General features: G+C 40.6%; 3 protein-coding genes across 6 annotated transcripts; 2 read left to right on the forward strand and 1 right to left on the reverse strand.

Moving 5' to 3' along the window:
- The first annotated feature begins 619 nt into the window (after positions 1 to 619).
- H (Hairless) lies at positions 620 to 6,737 on the forward strand. 2 transcript variants are annotated; one of them, XM_065476299.1, is made up of 7 exons: positions 620 to 760; positions 892 to 1,231; positions 1,284 to 1,445; positions 2,702 to 3,144; positions 3,987 to 4,195; positions 4,426 to 4,814; positions 4,920 to 6,737. In XM_065476299.1, the coding sequence occupies exons 2-7, from the start codon at positions 1,012 to 1,014 to the stop codon at positions 4,952 to 4,954; spliced, it is 1,458 nt and encodes a 485-aa protein (XP_065332371.1). In that variant the 5' UTR covers positions 620 to 760; positions 892 to 1,011; the 3' UTR covers positions 4,955 to 6,737. The 2 variants fall into 2 exon arrangements, with proteins under 2 accessions (XP_065332371.1, XP_065332372.1); XM_065476300.1 differs by having other exon boundaries at positions 627 to 760; positions 895 to 1,231.
- On the reverse strand, positions 6,719 to 17,589 carry Sptz (Spastizin). Of its 2 annotated transcripts, none has more exons than XM_065476298.1 (32): positions 17,315 to 17,589; positions 17,087 to 17,249; positions 16,780 to 17,032; positions 16,442 to 16,722; positions 16,247 to 16,393; positions 15,881 to 16,196; positions 15,716 to 15,824; positions 15,295 to 15,660; positions 14,993 to 15,243; positions 14,759 to 14,940; positions 14,541 to 14,711; positions 14,152 to 14,487; positions 13,895 to 14,096; positions 13,716 to 13,832; positions 13,410 to 13,666; positions 12,828 to 13,328; positions 12,342 to 12,708; positions 12,080 to 12,285; positions 11,733 to 12,024; positions 11,442 to 11,677; positions 11,292 to 11,381; positions 11,100 to 11,219; positions 10,722 to 11,049; positions 10,433 to 10,659; positions 9,985 to 10,098; positions 9,561 to 9,931; positions 8,784 to 8,938; positions 8,103 to 8,728; positions 7,833 to 8,052; positions 7,420 to 7,768; positions 7,113 to 7,362; positions 6,719 to 7,052 (listed from the first exon to the last, which is right to left on the reverse strand). In XM_065476298.1, exons 1-32 carry the CDS (start codon positions 17,467 to 17,469, stop codon positions 6,882 to 6,884), a joined length of 7,929 nt encoding a protein of 2,642 aa, XP_065332370.1. In that variant the 5' UTR covers positions 17,470 to 17,589; the 3' UTR covers positions 6,719 to 6,881. The 2 variants fall into 2 exon arrangements, with proteins under 2 accessions (XP_065332370.1, XP_065332369.1); XM_065476297.1 differs by having other exon boundaries at positions 17,306 to 17,589.
- Positions 17,590 to 17,643: 54 nt separating this feature from the next.
- On the forward strand, positions 17,644 to 20,763 carry LOC135934506 (uncharacterized). Of its 2 annotated transcripts, none has more exons than XM_065476301.1 (8): positions 17,644 to 17,958; positions 18,792 to 19,067; positions 19,127 to 19,271; positions 19,321 to 19,596; positions 19,657 to 19,759; positions 19,815 to 20,092; positions 20,148 to 20,462; positions 20,521 to 20,763. In XM_065476301.1, exons 2-8 carry the CDS (start codon positions 18,802 to 18,804, stop codon positions 20,557 to 20,559), a joined length of 1,422 nt encoding a protein of 473 aa, XP_065332373.1. In that variant the 5' UTR covers positions 17,644 to 17,958; positions 18,792 to 18,801; the 3' UTR covers positions 20,560 to 20,763. The 2 variants fall into 2 exon arrangements, with proteins under 2 accessions (XP_065332373.1, XP_065332374.1); XM_065476302.1 differs by lacking the exon at positions 17,644 to 17,958 and adding an exon at positions 17,996 to 18,146.
- Positions 20,764 to 21,087: the final 324 nt, after the last annotated feature.

Here is a 21,087-nt window from a genome sequence, read left to right on the forward strand (position 1 = left end):
ATATGTAGTGAGATACTATTGACAATAATTAATAAAATACATAAATATAAGTCATGAACATTTATGTACTTATTATGCAATGGTTATTATTGAATGAATGCATGACTAAAAATATATTTTGTTTTGTGATAAATATTTTCAAGAAAGTTTCGATGTCATGCTGTAATTATAGAGTGAAATAAAAGAATTCACAGATAAGAATTTAAGCCCCGTATTAATTAAATGATATAATGATATCGATAGTGAATAACAATAAGTAGTCATGCTTTATTGATAAATCGTAGAGGTAGAGGTAATCATATAATTTTATCTTATCGTCCAATTTTTAATTTTGTTTTAGAGCATTTTCATTTCAAAATATAGCTCTAACACCAACAATAAATATTTTATTCATCTATTTTTCCTATTTTTATGCTGCGAGTTTCCAGCGCCGGTCAAAAAAATTAGCTATAAAGCAGAATTTAATTTAAAATGATAATGAATGGAAAATTTGATGATTTGCATCAACTTAATTTTATTTTTGTCTAAATTAGTTAAAATCAATTTATTTTAAAAAGATCAGCTAGCTAGCTAAACAACTTTGCCTAGTTGTGTAGTTACTGAATGGTTGGTACACTCTCATCTGAACTGCGGACCAGGAGAGACGAAAATGACAGAAATGGCGTGCCTGGAATGCGGATCGTGTTGAGTGGAACACAGAAAGTGTTGACGACGATTTTGGCCAAGTGTGCTGGTCGGCATCGAATTTTGGTGTTTTTAAGTAAATATTCTTCGCCGGGAGCGATATTCCATGTCGGCCAGGCGGCGTGCTTACACGGGCGCGTGACGCTTTGGCCTCCAGTCGACCAGCTTTCAAAATATGTATGTGACGTTTCACTCTTTATTTTGTAGCAGAAGACCCAGCAGGTGAACCCAAAAATGAAGATGGACGGGTTGGGGCAAACTTCTGTGCCCACGGATGTCAGAGACAGTGCAACGATACGTGTGTCTTTGTGAAAGAGCGGATGTACCATGGACGATAAAAATGGGATAGGAGTGATGAGGATGCAAGAAAATCTCGTGTGTGCCAAAATGAGCGACGAGCGAGGTGTAAACGGCGAGAGCAAAATCGCCTGCGGTGAAGAGTCGCCCCGGAATGGAATTTCCGAGACCGCCACCACCACCAACGGTGCCTTCAGCCAGAAATCGGTCAGCCAGACGGACGCGGGTGGCAGGCTGCGGTTTTTCAAAGGTTTGTTTTCAAATGGTCGTTGTGACGCTCGCATCATTCAAATGGTTTGTAGACGGCAAGCTCATCATTGAACTGTCGCATCACGAGGGTGAACGAGCGTCGTGGGTGCCTGTTCCCAAGAAAACATACTGGCCACCCAGGGGCAAGTGCAGTTCCCTCGCACCTGTCACGGTGGCTGGATCCTCTCGCCAGGAATGCTCCACTACCCTCAGCGGTGAGTTAAGCATCGTGTCATGCAGCGTGTTCAAACTTCTCTCGCCGTGTCAGCAGCAATGCGTGGGAACTGCCATAAAAATGATGCCAATTTTTATTTAAATCTGACTTGATCGTGAGCAATTTAACTTGTTTGCACTTTCCTATCGTTGTCATTTTAGAAAAAAATATGATTTAAATTTAAACGGAAAAAAATCCCACCGCCAAAAGGTCAAGCAAATTATTTTCCATCAGCGGCTGGAATGGCATTGTTCTGCTAGTCAAATTTAATATTGTCTTTCGTTATAGATTTTTGAGATCAATATTTTTTTACAGTACATGACAGCTAAATTTTTGGCTATATTTTTATTAAATAAAATTAATTCTGTGAAATTATAGGCTGATACTGGCACTGCAGAGCTGCTTGTTGCGTCTGTCATAATTATAACTTAGTGTTATCTATAAATTAGTATTGTTTTTTCTTCAAAATTATTTTTTTCTGTGCCCTTTTGCAGTTGCAGAAGGCACTGCTCCAAAATATTTTTTTATTTCCTCAAATTTGTCAGAAAAGAATAAGGAAATAGCCACTTTCTTTTTATTTTTGTCTTTAAGGTTATTTTTAAACAACAATTTATTTAAAATGTGCGTTTGTAACATTTAATTTCAGGATTTTTTGAAGAATATATTAATTGATTAATTATTTATTCCCCTTCAATGTCATTTAACATATCTACAAAAGAGTAAAAAGGCAAACGCACGAAGTGATCAGGTCACTGAAACGCTGGCAATCAAAGAGTCGTCGAGTCGTACATAGCCTATGCTATATCTCAATGGGAGAAAATTTAACTTTATATCCCGGCAATGAAATAATTAAATCCTCTTGATTAGGCTTCAGGAATATTTTACTCAATTTATAATTTCCATTATTAGATTTATTTTTAATTTATTCCGACAGTTCTTTTAGTTTGCTCTCTGAGATGAGTGCAGGCGGACGTTTTTCAAATCTCTCTAGCATAACCCTTTGGCATAAATTTTGGTTTTGTTTACTGTTGATGTCGAGGCCTGCCGTTCCGAGACAGCCGCTTTACAGCACAATATTTTGCCATGCTCTCAATTTATTGGCATTTCAATTTTTGAGCCATCCATTCCTTGTTTGTTCACCTTGTGATTATACATTGTATAATAAATTTAGAAGCAAATATGTATGCATTAAAATTATTTAAATTTTATGTATAGGTGAAAATTTGAGAAAAATAGCATTTTGTGGTATGCTTTCAGTTTCTGATGACAACTCTTCAGTGCAATCCTCTCCTTGGCAAAGGGACCATTGTTGGAAACAAAGCCACCCCCGCAAAGACGCTGGCCGCTTCCTTGTTTTCCTAATGCGCTCTGATGACAGTGTGAAATCGGTCAGGTGGCGCAACGCTTTGGCGTTAAAACGCATGAGGCGACGGCCGTTCGAAATCATTGTGCTCAAAGAGGACTCAGTGCCAGGCGGTAAAAGGCCTGCCAGGGAGACGAAGAGGAAGGAGCTTGAGGCTGTTGTTGAGATACTGACTGCTAAAGCGCGGGAAGCGGTTAAAGCCTCGCCCGCGCCTGGAAGCAGCAAATTGGATCACTGTGTGGTGTCACCAAGGAAGAGGATTCTCAGGGAGTTTGAGAAGGTTACGCTGGAGGACCAGACCTATAAGAGACATAAAAGGCCAACAGCTGGTGCTCCGGTAAAAATCTTGCTGTGGATATTTAAATGAAAACGTGAAAAACCATCATGTTTTGAGATCTTCATCATGTTTGTCCTAGATTGCAAAAAAGTAACAGATTGAACCGATATTATGAATTCCTTGGATTTTTTTTCTTGAACAGATCAAATCGCACACTTAACATCTGAAATATTCATTCTAGAATTTGGAGTTGAGCTTTTTTGTGATTCTTTTTCCAAAGCACAACCCTTGCTTATCTTTTGAACTACACAAAAATGGCGTATTTTACAAAATGAAATAAATATCCAGGTAGCTCTCAATAACTGATGTATCGTGTTTGAAAAATGAAAAGTTAGTTTCAGTTAGAAAAATTTAAGCACAGAAAAATGACAAAAATTTCTTGAAGAATGCATTTTTTTAACAGCTGTCTTTGTCTGGCGGGATATTTGTCTGTAGCTCGTACGAAAATCGAATGATGCAATCAACTGGTCAATCAAAATAAATTAAATTTATGTTTCTTTGTTACTCGATTTTGTTTACGTCATTTTTCTGTGCTCAATTTTTCTGCGCCATTTTAAATTACTCTTGTAACCACGTTGCACTGAAATTACCAATATCTTAAACATTTTCTGCTGTCCACAAAATTGGAACTTTAATTTTAATTATCCTTGAGTTCAAATTTAAATATTATGCTTTTTTGTGATTACGGCAAACTTAAATTTAAAGCGTCATTTGTGTGCCTTCTTTAAACATCAGATTTAGGTTCCTTTAAGTTAAATTTGTTAATTTGTCAGCTGTTTGTTAGATACAGCGTAAAATTTTGTCCTGATTGCCGTCAGCTAATCTGCAACTTGCATTTTCAGGTGCTGTCCCCGTCACCTCCCTCCCTAATTCCTCACATCAACGCAATTAGAACAATGGGCAGCTATACTGTTCCTGCTTCCACCCCGTCACCATCAAGCAGCCCGTCGCCTTCGCCGGCGACAAAGTGTAAAGAGAGGTTAGGCTCATACAGCATCAACTCGTTGCTTGGCCGGCCTGATGACGATCCTGAGCCTTCTTCATTTCTCAGGTTGGCTTAATTTAATTCCTCACAATTAAATTCAATGTTATAATCTTTCTTCCAAAAGGAATTGGTTAAAAATTATAAAATCCTTGAAATAATATTTCTTGTTTGAATTAAATAAAATCAAAGTACTGGTTTAGCTAACAGAATCTCACAGGCTCATTATTTATATATGTGTGTTAAATTCTTTAAAATTTGATTTTTTTGAGATCTTGAATTAATTTTGAACGTCGTAGGTCGCTCCTTGGGACGTCACCTCGCAGCGATCGGGGCTCATGTGGCTCATCGCCCTCATGTGTCTCATCGCCGCAGTCTCCTGCCGAGGTGAGATGGCGGCCGTCGAAGAAAAAAGTGGCCTCCCCCGACCCGCCGCAGTCCCTACCCATCCACCAGCCGTTTCCTGGCCTCAACTTCTTTCCTCCCCCGCCTATGGCGTTCTTTCACCCTTACAACAGGAGCATGTGGCCTCATCCCTCGCCGGCAGCCCATAACATAAACTACCCTGCAGCAGCAAACTTCATGCCCTTGGGAAGTGTGTGGTCGCACCCTCACTTAGGACCGACTGCACCCTTGCCCGGCCAGCAATTTTGCGTTGACCCTAGGAAAAGGGACGAGTTGACAGCAGGTAATTTCAATTTTTTCTGTTACTTGCACTTCACTAAAAAAACGTATTTTTTATATAAATGGATTTGAAGTGCACACGCTTAATTTAATCCCTTGTGTATTGCAGATATGCCTTTGAATTTATCGAAGAATGCTGGATGAGTCTGGTAATGACTGCTAAGGCACTTTTCATATTAAAATGATTGCTGGCAATCTTTTGGCTTGCCTTCTCTCAGTGATTGTAAAACAATAGGCCACAGACTTGTCGAGCAAATGACGAAACTCTGCACACCGCTCCTTGAACCTTACGCAACACAAAAAAAATCAGACCAAGTGACGAGAAACGGCTTTCTATCGTGATTTGCTCAGCGACTTCCTGGCCGAGGAGCAAGTCATTTTCTTACTTCACATCCGCCGTCTTCCTTTAAAGATTCTTTCAATGTCGCCATCGTAAATTCTACCAGTATTATTGCATTTTTCTATCTATAGCGCCAATATGTGACAAGGTTCGGAATACATTTGCATTGTGTTTGCGCAGCTGACTTCTTCATGTTACAGCATAGTGGGAATATTTTTGTACAAGAATTCAGTATTTTTCGTAACTGTAGCAATTGTTTTTTGAAAATATAAACTAGGTCTTTGGCATTTCTCGCAGTTTTTTTGTTTTTGTTTTTAGCATAACTGCTGCTTTTTAATGAAACAACCGCTCCAGGCTACTTAATTCTTTACATGCATTTAGGCATCTCAGGAAAATTTGCACGGGAGAAAATGATAGTTATGAAGTAGCTGACAGCTGAGAAAGACGTTGACTGCTTTCCGAGGAGCCAGCCGGATCCCGTCTGTTGTTGTGAACCACAATAATTCAATAATTCATGAGTGCTTTAAACATAACGCTGGCTTTGAAAGAGCTGTGCTCTAGACACCCAAAGCTGGTTTCCCTTTTCCATGCACATGCAGCACAAGAATAGACTATTTTTAAACTCGAGCCTAGCTATAGGAACCGCAGCTCGGGTAATTTTAAATCGAGCGCAAACACTTTAAATTTCGTATCTGTAGAAAGAGAATATTCAATTACTGACTGCGTTCCTCATCTGAACTCAAAAGAGAAAAAAACAATTAGAGGTAAAATTTCTTGGTCGTGTTCAACTCTTATAATTTAGACTGTGAACATATTAGGTATTTTTATGCAATGCACTGCTTGTTTTACAAAGAATATTTTAACGGACGTTGTTTTTATGATTATTTAACAATGTTTTCTTTGTCAAGCTCCAGCGGTCTGGAGCTACTCTGCAATATTGGAATTAAAGACTTGAAAAATTGATTTCTTGCTTACGTGTACATATTCTACTCAGTCATCGCATGCAAACTATGTGAAAAGTGCTCAAACACTGGCTGATGACGATGAAACTTGAACAATGCAAGTGAACGTTTCAATATTTTCATGACAGACCTGCCAAGCAATACAGAGTGATTTAGTTATCTTTGAAACAGACTTTTCCGGACCGTTGCCTATCAACAATTGCACCTCAAGCGATGAAGCACTGCTGTCAAATCAATTATCACTTTTGTAAATATTCTCTTGGAACATTTCAAAGAGAAATAACTACGGAAATAAGCATAAAATAGCCTGTGTACATGACGTGCAGTATATTTTCTTAGCGTATAAGACGTCTCGTATGTACGAAGGATGAACGCAGATTTGTGCCATGTATTTTTTTCTGGCGTCAAATGATATTTTTGACTATAAAGCAATTCATTGCAATTATTAGAATAAATCTATTTTATTTATTGTGATATGGTTTATATGATAGAGAGAATAGGATGTACTTGCTGCTGTAACTACTAACGCAGTGAAGACGAGTAAGATTAATAAGAAAGAACCTAGGTAAAAAACAAAGCTTGTACAGAAATAATACATTTAATAAATGTTGTACATTTAAAAGTAGATCTGTAGATTTTATTTTCATAACATAATATAAGTGTTTATCAAAATATTTAACAATTTAACGGTTATAATAACGCATACAGTCTTTTAATAGGCAATATCACAAGGCACTTCAGATGCCATACATCAATAAAAATTATCTGATTAATTCTTGGTTGCTCTTTGCGAGAGCCACTGCTGGCAAATTCTCTTCATCGCTGACTGGTTTGTACGGTCTGCTTCGTCGAGGATCATTTTCACGTCCGCCTCTTTGCCAGATTTAACTGCCAGTAAGTATGCTGATTTCAAAAATCCACATGTGAGGTGAGCTTCAATCTGACATTTATTTATTTATTAGCATCTCTGTCAAAGTGGAATTTAAGTAATTTCCCAAACCTTTGCTTTGGAGCCTGCAACATGCCTCAGCAGAGGTTCGGAGAGCATGATTCCATCAGACTGTTCATTGACTAATCTCTTGATGCATTGGAGCAACAAATCATCACTGCACGTTGCTGCGTCAGCTGAGCCTGAACTCTGGATGCAATTTATTAGTTGCGGTATGTTTTTGCTTTTCTTAGCGTTGACAAGGTACTCGGCCACTAAAGAGTACACATTGTTCGCCTTCAATCGGAAGTACTGGATGATTCTGTGCAAAAAAAACACTTTAAAATCGACTGCTCACGGACACTGCAGGATTTCATACCTGAAAGTGATTCCAAATCCCTCTTCAATATTCTTTCCGCAAAGCAGGACCAAGGCAGCGACAAGCGTGCGCTCATTGGAGTCTCCGAAGAGTGTAGGAATGTAGATCACTTTGCCAGCAGGTGCCTTCATTTGGCACAGCTCAGCAGAAACGGTTACCACAGCAGTTCGGTCTTCTGACTCGCATTGTACCAGAAATTTGGCGGCTTCAAGTTGGCGGACGATGGTGTTGACGTGATGATCCAAAGTGCGGGCTGGCATCTTCAATGGGATTTGACACTCAGTTTCGGTCCCGTCTGGTGATTCGGACGAGCGGCCACTGCTCATTGAACTTTCCCTCCTTTTGGAATCTGACAAACGAAGAACAAGAAACATTGCTAAGAACTAAAAACGCTAAATTGGTTGACAGCTCACCAGCAGAAGCCCAGTGCTCCGAAAGTTCATCTTCAATGTGGCCTCTGGCCTTGACGAGGTGATCAGCATTCATATCAGAGTAGCAGCGGGCACAAGCTTTGTAGAAACGGATACATGTCATTGCGGCTCGTACCAAATCTCTGGCGAACAGCTGCAGCTGGTAAAGCGAGTTTAGCAGTCCTTGCTGCTCAAGCAATCGCGCCACGTGCATTATTATGTTCTAAAAATTTACAAATGAGAGATAGGACACTAGAAGAAAGGACGATTTACCTTCCACGTGTCCAATGATGGATCCATCTTTCTCATTTCCTCAAGAAGCTGGGCAATAAGTCCTTGCACCAAACAAGGCTTGTAGAGGGCGTCTGCAAAAATATCTGGCTCTACATTTTTGTCCTTGACAAATCTCAAAGCCTCTTTCAGGTCGCCGCGAGACAATAGGAATGAAATCGTGACGGACGGCGTCCCGTACGTTTGCAGATAATACTGGCACTCCGAGTAGAAGACTGATTGTTTAGTAGAGTCATTCATGGGAATCTTCCCCTGCGATATCGCCGACAGATTGCTCAGTGTGTGCAGTACTGACAATGCTGGTGAATTAATGTGCTCCGACTGCTTAACCACGGCATTATCAACGACATAGCTGGAGTCTTCAAGAATCCTGATTATTTCTGACAGCAATGGGGCCGGCACCGCGTCTTGGGACGGAGCCAAAGGCTGCAGACAGTGGGCCAGGTGCTCTCTGGCCTCGAGCCATTTGCCGGCTCTGAGACACGCTTTCCCCCAGGCAGCCCACACTCCCGTGCGGTCCAACCCAGCCTTGGTGGACACCTCCAGGGCCAACGCCCACAGCTCCGCTGTTAGCAGTCTATCCCTGAGATGGCGCAGGGCATGCCCACCTGGAAGTCTTAATTAGCACATACTGGTTCACACGCATTCCAGATAACTCCTTACTTAATGGAAGAGGCTCCACGGGCAAAAAATTGGAACAGCCGTTTCTGACCAGAAGAGAGAGCACGTCAACCTGTCCTAACACCCGGTCGCAATGAGCGATTCCAGAATTCAGGGCTGCTTTTGCGTATCGCACCTTGGCAGCAACAACTAAGCTCCTGTAATAAATCAAATAATAGTTGATGAGAGGAATTTTTTGTTGATAAGCCCTAACGTTAAGAAAACTCGGGAGGTTTCCAAACTTGATATGATCCATTTGAGATAAAAAAGTTTGACACCTAATTTTTTTTTATTATTTTGCACAGCTCATCTTGTAGGCTATGAGCTCACCACGTCCCAATAACACTGCCAAGCAGATAACATTGGGCCTGATTTGCCGCAGAGGAGCTTGGGCCCAATGTGACCAATTTTCGCCTCCCCCCACTTAGGTATTTTTTGAAAAGCCAGAAATTTTTCTCTAAAGCCACTGGGAAGGTGCGAAAACCAGCAAATAGCGCCTCCCAGCCCTTTGAGCATCTTGAGTTACTTTATTTACCACCTTTTGCCATCTCAGACATTGGGCAGTCAGTAATAGATCCCCGAAACGCTCAAATATCTCCCGTTGCCTTTTGACATTACTAGCAATGCCTTAAAAATGCGATCCAACGGGCTGGTTAGTATTAAGAATGAATATAGAAATCAAGAATGCAACTATTTAAAAATATCTCTTAAAAGTTAAAAAAAAAATTTCAAGCATTTAGTCTTTAGACAGAGGAAAGAAACACAAGCCTATAAACTTACCTTGCCATTTTGATCACAAGACTGTAGTCAAGCTCAGGGTTGATGACGCCAGGGGTTGGCAACGCAAGCAAGCGGAGCATATTCTCAGAAGCTTCCAGCAGAAACCTTGGCTGAGCTGCAGAATGTTCTGAGTGGAGCGCCAATATGGACAGGCACAACGCGACGCTTGGCGCGTGTTCAAATGAAAACTCTTCGCGGACAGTTATGTTCAGAGCGTCGTCTGCACATAAAACCCATTCAATGATGCAAGTGAGAACTGACGAGCTATGAGAGTGATTGGCATTTTTGTTTTCTTGTGCAGCTGTGTCCTTCCTGATGTAGATACTGCAGTCATCGCAAATTCGAACTAACAGCTCACCGTAGCCGTCAACCTGCGTAAAACAAGTTAAATTTTCAAAGAATGGAATATTTATTTAATGCTTACTTTGCTCCGGTTGCTTGAACAAGAGCCGCATACAACTCGGCCGCAACGCCTGCAGTGGTGACGCCGATTGAACATGGTGAATGGTACTAGTTGGCAGCACATGCAATCCCTTGCCTATAGGGTTAAAATTGTCAAAACTCTTCCCACTTGATTTATAAAACAGAATTCTTGTTGTGTTGTATTTGTGATTTGCCCCAATCTTCCAATCGCAAAAATTCTTACTAGGAAACTCTGAGCATGCTCTATGTTTATTTAGTCAAGAGTTAATTGAATTTGAGCACATTTCAACAATGCAAGTAAAAAGTTGTATACAAAACTCAGAAGGAACAAAATCCTGATTTAATATGGGAGCCAATTAAATGTTCCCTTGCACAGCATAAAAAGCTATTGCAAATGCAGTGATACAATTATCATTATAGCGGTTTTATCGTCAATTTAAAAAAAGTACCTCATCATTAGGAACCCAATCACTTTTCAAAGGTGGGTTTGGGGGCATGACGAATGGAACAGGTCCGATACTCATAGACCCCGAGGACATGGAAATCAACAGATCGTCCAGCTCCGGAGGTGAGGGCTCGATCCTTTGCACGACGCGAAAATCTAGCGCTTTGTTGGCATACGACCTCAACATCGCATCAATAGCTGCAGGCTGAGCAGGGTGATCTGAGGGGATGGCTGCAATGTTTGAAAGTTAAATTTAACAATATTAAAATGATAAAATTGTAATGCTAACTTACCACTCATGTCGTGGCTTCTTAAAATTGTGAGGGCTTCTGCGCACAGAGCAAGTTTAGTGTTCATCACCATTTGCTCTAGCAGCAGTTGGGGTTTGCAGACCATGGCTCGGTCTCTCTCTTGCTCTGCAGCTGGGAGCAAACTCAAAATCGACAATCCAACAGACCAGAGTTGCAGACTAGCCAGAACCCTTGCATTTTCTTTCAGCCAAGACTTGCATGATGTCAGCGCAAAGTTGACTATGAACTGGAGAGACTCCATGGAAGTTAGGGAGCCAAGAAGTCGCCTACAGATTGAAACTGCACGCTCCATTGGAACTGACTCCAGGAGCTGCATTGAGAATGTTAAGAATGGGCTAGTTTAAAAAAAGCATTGCTTGCCTTTTTGGCCGCTGAAATATTTTCAGATTCCAAGAGAGGAGCTACAAGATTGCAGTCAATCAGGTGGTTTGCTTTGCTGGGAATGCCATGGAGATCAGCCCATTTCATGCAGAGACGGAACTGAAAGAAATTATTATTGTTGACGTCAACATGGTTTTGTGCACAATTTGCACAGTGCATTAACCAACTGACCTTTTTAGCTTCAATCAAGACCTGAAGAACTTTACCAGGATCTGAATCAGACAGCAGTAATATTTGGTGCCAACCATCAGAGAAAGGTGTCTGCAAAAAGTTATTTTTTACAGAATTATTGAAAGAATAAAAAAAACTGTTTTCACTAACCTCATTAGACTTATAGTAGCAGAGGGAATTGTGCACTTGTTGGTAAATAGTAACTCTATTCAAAGCATTTGACACCTCGGCTCTAGTTTCTTTTGAAATTTCAGGGTCACCAAGAACGGTCTTCAAGACCTCAATACTATCATCGCCTGACCAGTGTTGAATATTTCTCAAAATGCACTGCGCGCGAAGTTCAGCCGTGCCCAAAGACAACGCTAATCTGTGCGGAGTTTCAATGCCTATTTTGATAAAAAAATTTAAATCCTAAGCCAAAGTAGGTCTTAAAATACAAACCATGTCGTTGAGGCTGGCTGGCGGCAAAATACAGCAACAGCTCTTTAAATGTCTGCAGACAGACATTCTCGAATATCATACTCTCTGGAAGTGAGTAGAACACTTGGATGCACTCATCTTCATGCTGACCGACAACACATTGGTCCAAGAGAGGCCAAATCTTGTCCAGCAACATATGAGGGGGCGTTAGGGCTCCAAGTATCAAATTTCCAGACCCAAGGGAGGAAAAGAGGGCAAATTTTTCCGCAAGATAGCGATCAAGGCTCTCAGTGTGAGGGTAAAACTGGTACTCCTGCAAGAATATTTGTCAATTTTAAGATTTAATAAGCTTACAATTAATAGCCCACTTGAACTCCGCGTCGCAATCTCTCTGCCAAAAGCGCGATAATCCAACACCGTTTGCTTATAAACTGCAACACGCTTTGGTTCAAATTGCAATTTTCCCACGCAGCATCAAAGTGAGGTTGATCTTCAGGTTTTGCTCCCAGTAGTTCTATTGATGACTGCAGTAAAATCCCAAACTTGGTTGAATCCTCAACAGTGACAACTAAGCCTATTGATTGATAAAATATCAGTCAACAGAAAAAGAAACGCGTTTAAATGCCATACCATTACATTCGTTATCATCGGTTACATTTTCCCAAGCTGCTCTCCAGTCAGCAACTTGCAGTTTCAGTTGTCCAGTCGCGTAAGCTTCAAGAAATTGGAGTATGGTCGGGATGTTGAAAGCGCAATCTTTGGCTGTGCATGTATCTGGCAAATAATCGCGTGAGAGCGGAAGCAGGTATTCACGGCTAGCCTCTACAGCTGCTTCAAGAGAAGACAGTGATGAGATTCCGAGATACTGCAGAATCAGAGGCGTCAGCAACAGATTGAAGCAGCCCTCTTCCAGCGACCCTTCAACTCTAACGTTGTGGGAAATGTAGTTCACAACTGCCGTTTTCAATTGAGATTCTAATTTCTCAACTTCGTACACCTAAACAAGTATAAGTTAGTGAAATTCCATTGATGCCATTAATAGGTTACTAAGAAAAAGGAAAATGCATAAACAAATGATAAAAAATATTAACTTGCACAAGTGCCTGAGAAAATTACCTGAATAAATGGTCCATGAATGGTCCCTTGACTAACAGCAAACAAAGCCATTTTGTTATCCATGTTCCACATCAAATCACTACTAATTTTGTCCTCAAAATGACTATCAAAATCCATTCCAACTAGTTGCTTCAACAAGCTGGAGAGAGTGACAAATCCCATCTGCCCAATGTGATAGCCAATGCAGTTGTAAGCTGCTTTTCGTTCCAACCAGCTGCTTGAGGTAAGTCCACTGTCGCAGCCCAACGTAATCAGGCTATGCAGCATCAGCAAATTGCAAATGTTGCACAGGAAGGCGGCTCTCTGAGGATTTTCCTCCAGCTGAGTTAAGTCAACGCTACTCAGTTTTGTTGTCAAGCCTAAAATTTGCATTATTTCCGCGCTGTTAGAGAAGGTTTGCAAATCGCTGCTGTTGACTAGGATTGCATCGCTTTGCTTGATCGCGGCCAACAGTTCCATCAAAATTTTGGCGGCTAGCTCTGCAGGGTCTTCTTTGGAATCCTTTAAACAACACATAGTTTCAAAATTCAAGAAGTATCAGCTTAATAAATGGTATGTTTTAATTGTGTATGCTATGTTTACCTGTTGGCAGGTGGCAGCATTCAAACTAACTTTAGCCCACGCAGACGCTGCCGGTTGAAGTGCCACTGCAAAATTTTTACTCTCTGTGGACTGCTGAAAACGAGGGCAGCAAGCCCCAACAACAGCTTCCAGCAAGTGAAGGTTTAGTCTTTTTGACACTCTCTCGACGCGTCCAAGTGGTGCTTCGTAGTCGAAAATGAGCCGGCTGAGGATTTGTTCCCAATGTTCTTCCAACAGATCAAAAGGGTTGGACAATGCTAAAGAAAAATATTATTATTTTTTATAACAAACGTTGGGATGAAAAACCTTCAGCACTAGCTGGTGCACATCTATTCAGAATGAAAGACAGTGTTTGCAGATACCAAACGATATCTTGCAGAAAGTGCAGTTCCTCTTTCCCTGCATCTCTGACTCCTCTAACTTCTGCAAATTAAAGTTATTAAATTAATTTTAGTTGTCTCGACCCAGAGTTCAAATTAAATTACCATAACATTTGTTGGAGTCTGCCAAGGTTTTAATTATCTGGCGGACCTTCACAATTTTCTCCTTGGCCAAGCAATCGGAGCTTAAAAAGTCAGCCATATCTTCTTGGAGAGAGGAAGTGAAGCTAATATAGTTGCTGAGCGTATTAGCATTCAAAGGGATTTCCCAGTTTCCAAGAGTTTCAGCAGCGCTGCCACATTTTTTCTGTGGAAAATGAAAAAAAATCATGTCACATTTGAGTGTATTTTTCATTGTCCACCTTGGTGCGCAAGAATCGGAAGAGTTCCATGAAGGAAGAGACAAAGTTGGAATAGCCTCTGCCCTTGACTCCAGGCTTTGTTTGGTTGAATTTGATGTGCTGAGACACAACGTCCATCAAACTAGACGATGCATTGCCAGAGTTTCCAAGACATAGGGCTGCATCCACAGACACCATTACTTTGTCCGAAATATCATAGAGGATCATATTAGCCCTTCGGTTTTCCAGCAGAAGCTTCTCCATTCCGTGTACTGGAGGGGCCAGAGCCAAAACCTTTTCCACGAGACTAGTCACCGAGACCGCATTCATGCCCATTAGGGCAGCTCTGCGCACCATCTGTAAAATCATTTCCTGTCACGTCGATAAAAATCATTGATAAAAATAATCACGTCTAATGAAGACGAGGCCAGTGTATGGCTGCTGCCTTGTCCCAATTCTACCGCAAAATCTCTTGAGTTGCTGCCAGGATCACAGCTTTTGGAAACTTCCAGCGACAGGGAGTTAAAGAGTTCAAGGAAGTTTGCTTCGTTGGCCACTTCCGAGTTGGCCAGTTGAAAAGTCTGAAAAACGTCACTTAGCTCCAGGGCTGGAATAATTTCTCTTCTACCTGGACTACTTGCTGAGCTTTCCTATAGTCCCCCCTTGACAAACAGAGAACTGCCAAACTGGTTTGGCTCGCCAGCAAAATGTTGACTATCGAATCAGCTTCATTTGGAAGTTTGTTCAACGCTCGAGATTTCCTCCTACTGAGTCTTTTGCTTCTTCCGCCCGAGCTGAGCATCAAGCCCCCTGAATAAATCAATGATATTAATGAAATCAATGAAAGAGTTAGCAGCAAAACCTGTAGTATTTGATCCTGAGCCGCTAGACTTATCTGTATTTTCTGAGCGACTTGATCTCTGCGACGTCTTTCTTTTCCTTGATCTTGTCTCCCCCAACTCATCATCGCTTTCGCTACTGCTTGCAGAGCTGAGATATCCTCTCTGAGGCTGGGGAATGCAACTCATAGACTTCTTTTCGTAATCAATGACATCAGTGAGGTCGGTGACGATCTGGAGCCGCCACCAAGCCTCAGTCACAATTTGGCAAAACCTGAATGGAAGATTTTTATCAATTGACACAAGTTCACTTTGCTAAACTTACGATGAAATTTTCTTTTGCAACTCCTGATTGTCCTTGACTTCAATGTCGGATTTGTGTTTGTAAACAGACGAGCTGCAGTCGATCAGACAATCTTTCATGAAAGACAATGCATCTCGAATTATCAGAGGTCCACAAATGAATCCGTTTCTTCTCTTGGCAGTGGTTTTCGCTTTGGTTGAGGGTGAGGGTGCGCAGAAATTTGGTTGGTTCATCACTTGCACTGGCGAAAGAGAACTCTCAGTGACAGTAGCTAGACTTTTAAGGGAATCTTCATCTTCACCACCGCTATCAGAGGTTCCTTCGTCAGCTTTCAAATGTTCAAATCGTAGAAATAGCAGTGAAAAGATGTTCTCCAAAATTTCCAGCCTTTCAAGAAGAAAAGAAATATAACAGTTACAAATTTCCAGTCCAAGTTTTTTACCTATAGCTTAATGGGTACAGTTTTTTCAATAGCACTTGAATTTTGCTCAATTCCTCCTTCATACTAAAAGAGTTTTCTTTATACTGCTCAAAACTCTTTGGCTGGTGATCTAATGTTAATTATAATTCAATTGTAATGAAGAGCTGCAGAGCAGAGCAATCAAACCTTTTGAGTCCCAAGAGATCAAGAACAATTTCATAGTTTTCATCATGATGATGTAGCCTTGAAAAACCACACATTCCCAAGAGACTGATTTCGTGTCATCCTCTTTACAACTCTTCAGTAGCTTGAGGACATCATCCCAATCGGAATCCAACAAAACACCAGACTGGTGAAGAACTCTTAATGCTGAATGCTTGTTCAAGAGGCTCATCGCAACAGCTCCATTTGTCTCCGCTGAATAGCTAGATTGCTTCTTTAGCCATGATATCACCATTTCCCTTTTGACCAACAAATGCTCCAGTCTTTGCAGAGTAGGGTCCTAAGTTTTATTATTAGAATGATAATTTTGTATTATAAATTTAATGTAACCATTGAATGCGTAATAAACTTGGATATCACAGAGCTTTCGCAACAATGTTGAGTCCACAAATAATATTGTATGATAGGAGAGAGTTCTTGAATGCTAGGCCCTAGGATGTCAGTCTTACTTTCAGATAAAGATCCATACAGGCCACTCTGAAACACACCATTTAGGATTCCGATTTTTCAGAATATTAAGCCTACGAGATAATCAAGGATCCAATGTTTTTTATTGCAGCCCTGAAGAAGAAAGGCACCTTGAACATTCAAAGTGCCATCTGGTTTTAGAATTTCCTCTTCACTAGGCACTGCGAGTTGACAGTAGGCAATTGAACACGCAGGTGGCGTTTCTTTTCTCGAAAGTAGAGCTAATAATATTTCTTTTTGGTTCATCACTCCATCGATTGAGAGCTGATGAATCTTTGGCATATGCTGTGATGCATCTCCTACGACGGCCAATAGGTGCAATACAATGGCAGACAAAGCTGAGAAAAAATTAGCAAACAGTGATAATAAAAGAGGCAAGAAAAGTTTTTTCAAACCTTGCTGGTCTTTGTTTTCGAGGGATTGAAAAGCTGCATGCAGAGATTCTTGGATTATTTTCAACAAGTCATAGTCCAGCCCGGACAAGTGACTTAAATACGGGCTGAGCAAGTGATTGACAAGACCCGTGGTTGCATGCACTTCTCCTCTTATAATACTGTCGTGAAAGTATTCAGCAACATGCGAAGGCAAAACAATCTCTTTTCCACTTTGTTTGGAGTTTATGATTGCTCTGTTTAGCTTGCGAACGTCCTAAACAAACCATTAGAGTGGACTTTGATTACAATTTTCAATTCATTTTAATACCATGGCAATATGTTGTGGAGCTTTTAACAAAGACAAGAGGCTCTCTAAGCTTGCACATTTGGTGAGTAAGAGGAGGTCTGATGACACTTTCAACTTGCGCAATAACCTAGCCACAAGCCACAACAGATGATGATTATTGCAGATGATCCCTCGTGAAGGGCGTCTGTTGGAAAAATAAATTAACGCAATTTTGTAAGCTGTCAAAAGCTTTAAAATCACTTGTCATACAAATGAAAGTCGTCGGTCTCATCTTCCAGGTCTCCGACGATTCGGTACAAAGCCAGCTCGGCCTCCTTTTTCTCCGACTCGGTAATATGCGTGCCCTCCAAGAACAGCCATACTCTCTTGTCAATAAAGAGCTGCAGATATTCTGCGATTTTCATCGCAGAACGTAGAGCTAGTGACAAATTGCGTATATCTTGGACGACTCGACTTTGACGTAAAAGCAGAGACAGAGAGGCAACCAATTCCAGCTGCTACTGACTGGTGTCGCGTATTTGTCAACATTGGCTGTCACGTGATCCGAGCCATTCAGGCGGGCCAGTCCCAGCCAGTCCTGGGCCTGTCAGCGCGGCGGGAGAATTGGCAAGGCGCGAAGGCGCTGGCGGGCAATCACAGGCGAGAAGTTTGGAAGACTCACACTTTTCGCCCAACTCACACCTCTCGCTAGGATAGGGCATTATAGATTCTTGCCATCAGGGCGAGAAGTGTGAGTGATCGGAAAGTGTGAGTCCCCCGTAGCAATAAGTTTGCAATACATCATACTAGCTTACAAGCTGAGTGCTGCAAGCCGAAGGAGGAGGAAAGCGCTCCAAACCAAATTAATATCATTGTTCATCTTCTGTACTTCCTGGTTCCTGCCGTCGAGGACTGTTAGTATTATGAGGGCGTTCATGTCGTTCTGGAATGCAATCCATTCATTTTTCATCCTCTGTATGTTATTTGCGCTTTGGTGCTAGTGCAAGTCTGTACCAGTCTGTACCGTCTGTACGAAAATAGCACAATCATAGCATAACTTGCATATTCATACATAATTTAGTTTCCTGTCTTGATTTTTTAGGTATGTATGTATCATATTATGTTATGTTACAGGTATACATACGTACATCATTGGTATCATACATTACACATTGATTAGCCTTTAAAATGCATGTATGATATGTATGTAACTAAATTACGTACATATATTTTCTGAAAAAATTCAAGAATATAATAATTATTACATAATCATGTGATACGCACGCAGGTATACATATTATCATAAAATAATTTAAGGAATAATACCATCACACGTATGAATATGGAAAAGTTACGCCGGGTTACACATCATCTCGCCAGTTCTTATGAGAATATCTTTCATAAATATGTATGTTAATATAAATTAAGGGTGGCAAAAAGTTTTATTTTTCTATAATTCTTATCACACGTAATTAAATACATGATAATATAAAATGTATACTTATACATAACATGATTGATTAATTAACACCATTAAAATAATTATATCTAATTACATAATATGTTGAAAATGAACTCTTGATAATTATGAATGTAATTTTATTAAAGAGAAACAATCTGATGCACAGATTTTGTGATTAAAATTACATACTTAACACAATAATGTATGACTATGTAACATTTTTGTGTCAGATATTAGCCATGTTTGCCAATAATTGTAATGTAAAATTATTCTACTTTTTTGCAGCCACCTCGAGATGGATCTCTACAAGCAAATGGAAATTATCGACAAGCGCAACAAATTGTGCAAAGTGGGCAATGCACCAATTACCAAGAAGTCTTGGAAAGCCAAAACATCACATATACTGCAATTCAACCTTCCACTTTTACAAAATGATGAAGACCTCGAATTCAGTTTGCGTCAGGTGCTAGACAGGAAGCGAGCCTTATACAAGATTATGTATCCATTCCTAACACTGGATCAAATCCAGAAGAAGGCCATTGACTCTCTTGGATTAAAAGGGTAGGTGTTCAACTAGCCGCTACATTGAACAGTGTAAATTTTTTAATTAATTTGTACAGAGTGAAAAACAACTTTGGTGCCAAAAATTCGGCTTATCCAGGGCTCATTCCCTCAGTTACTGTGCACCCAGCTATGATGCTTGATTTCCATTCTTACTACCAAAGCTGCGTGGTAGCTGTAGACCAAAGTGGTCCAGACTTGATGGTAAGCCCTTTTTGGAACTGGAATTCTTAAGTCTTGACGCGCATTGCAGCACAGCAGGTCGTCATCGTTCAGATCCTCCTGTGATGTGTCTCCCGCTGCTAAGATTTCTGTCTCTCTCATTTCACCTGGGGCAGACAAAAATGACAAAAATAAAGATAGCCAAGTCTTCAAAGTGCCTCAAACACCACCACCCACCAAAGCCAAAATATATAAAACACCAGTCACTGCTGCAAAGGAAATTGAATCTTCCCCCTCGTCAGCCTCAATTGAATCGGCTTATAGCCTGTTTGCTGACCTGCCAGAGTCCCCCAAGCCAAAGCCCAAGGTAGCAATGAGAAGACCTCTTAAAGTTTAAAGTAGTACCTTCTCATTTTGTTCAATTTAGGCTTGCAAAAGTCTGGGGACTGTTGTTAGGAAGAGACTGATTGGAGATGATTCCGACCATGATGTCAGTGAATGCAATACTCCAGCTTCCAGTTTGAAAACAAGTAAGATAATTATAGTTGGCTTTCAAGCGCCATTAAATTAACAATCTGTATGTAGGAAGAAAATCAACTCCTGGCAACTTGTACCACTCATCTCCAATGAAGCCCAGAATCCAGAAGATCACACCAAAGTTCCTTTGCCAGTCTGAAAGCAGCATTTCCGCGGACGAGGACAGAGCTAGATTCCAAAAATCTATGGCTGCCATGACGAGAAAGAGAACTCTGCGTGGCACTCCGTTGCCTGCCTTCGCCATGCCCAAACGACGGGCTCCAACTCCTCTGGTGGAGCGCAATACCCAGTCGAAGCTACGACAACTAACACCCTTGAAGAGAAGAGTAGGCTATTTGGAATTATTTCAGGAAATATAATTTTAATTTATGATTTGCTCAGTTTTCTCTGGGTTCCGAGATGACATGCCAAGACTCACTTTTTGGCAACCAGACGCGTGCTCTCAAATCTGCTTGTGACTTGAGCAATCTGATTTCGCTGGGACAGACAGACGAGAATTTTGCTCCTCTGTGTGAATTTGAAGAGCAGGCAGACGACGTCAACAATGGCTTCACTGCAGAGCAATCTGATGAACAATATCTCCAGGAGGATAGTGAGACCACAGAGGATGATCAATTTGGCCTTCCAACCACCAACTACGTTGACAAGGTGACCAATTTTTTGATCCAGTTGGAGTCTGAGAAACATCCAGTTCCGGTATGTTGATTGATTATGTTCTGAGTCTCTTAAGTTAAAGTGATTAAAAAAATTGCAGATGGATAGTGCACCTGAATATTCTTCACCTGAAATATGAATTTTCTTATTTGTGTGTGATACACACAACATGCATTTCTTCTGTCTAAGTTAGCTGATAAATATATGCCTCACTTTTGCATTAAAGTGCTCATTGTTATTAATTTAATTCTTGAGATGGTTTGAGAAAATCATAAATTTAAATTTGTCAGCCTTCTGTTTGTAATGGATATTTAACAGTGAAATAAAATTTTTACTCAACGTATATTGATTGGTTTGAAAGTAGCAATCTGAAATTAGTCAATTCCATCCAGCTCATCTTATAGTCATTTATTAACCGAACTGCAGATTAAAAAAGTGTTTGCCCAAAATCGTCATAAATTCAAGTTCATGCTTGGTTCTAATTTAAATTACGATTATTAAGCTTGTTCCTTTTAAACTCCTTCAGAAAGTTAATGCATTCTGATGCTAACTGGGTGCAAGTATATATTATCTTATTCTCTATGTTAGAATTAAAATGTGAAAGATTCGACAATTCGGTAACATTCTATCAGCTTATAACACAAGTACAATCAGTTTGAATCGATTT

Source organism: Cloeon dipterum, chromosome 1, assembly GCF_949628265.1.
Source record: "Cloeon dipterum chromosome 1, ieCloDipt1.1, whole genome shotgun sequence".
NCBI classification, from domain to species: Eukaryota; Metazoa; Arthropoda; class Insecta; order Ephemeroptera; family Baetidae; genus Cloeon; species Cloeon dipterum.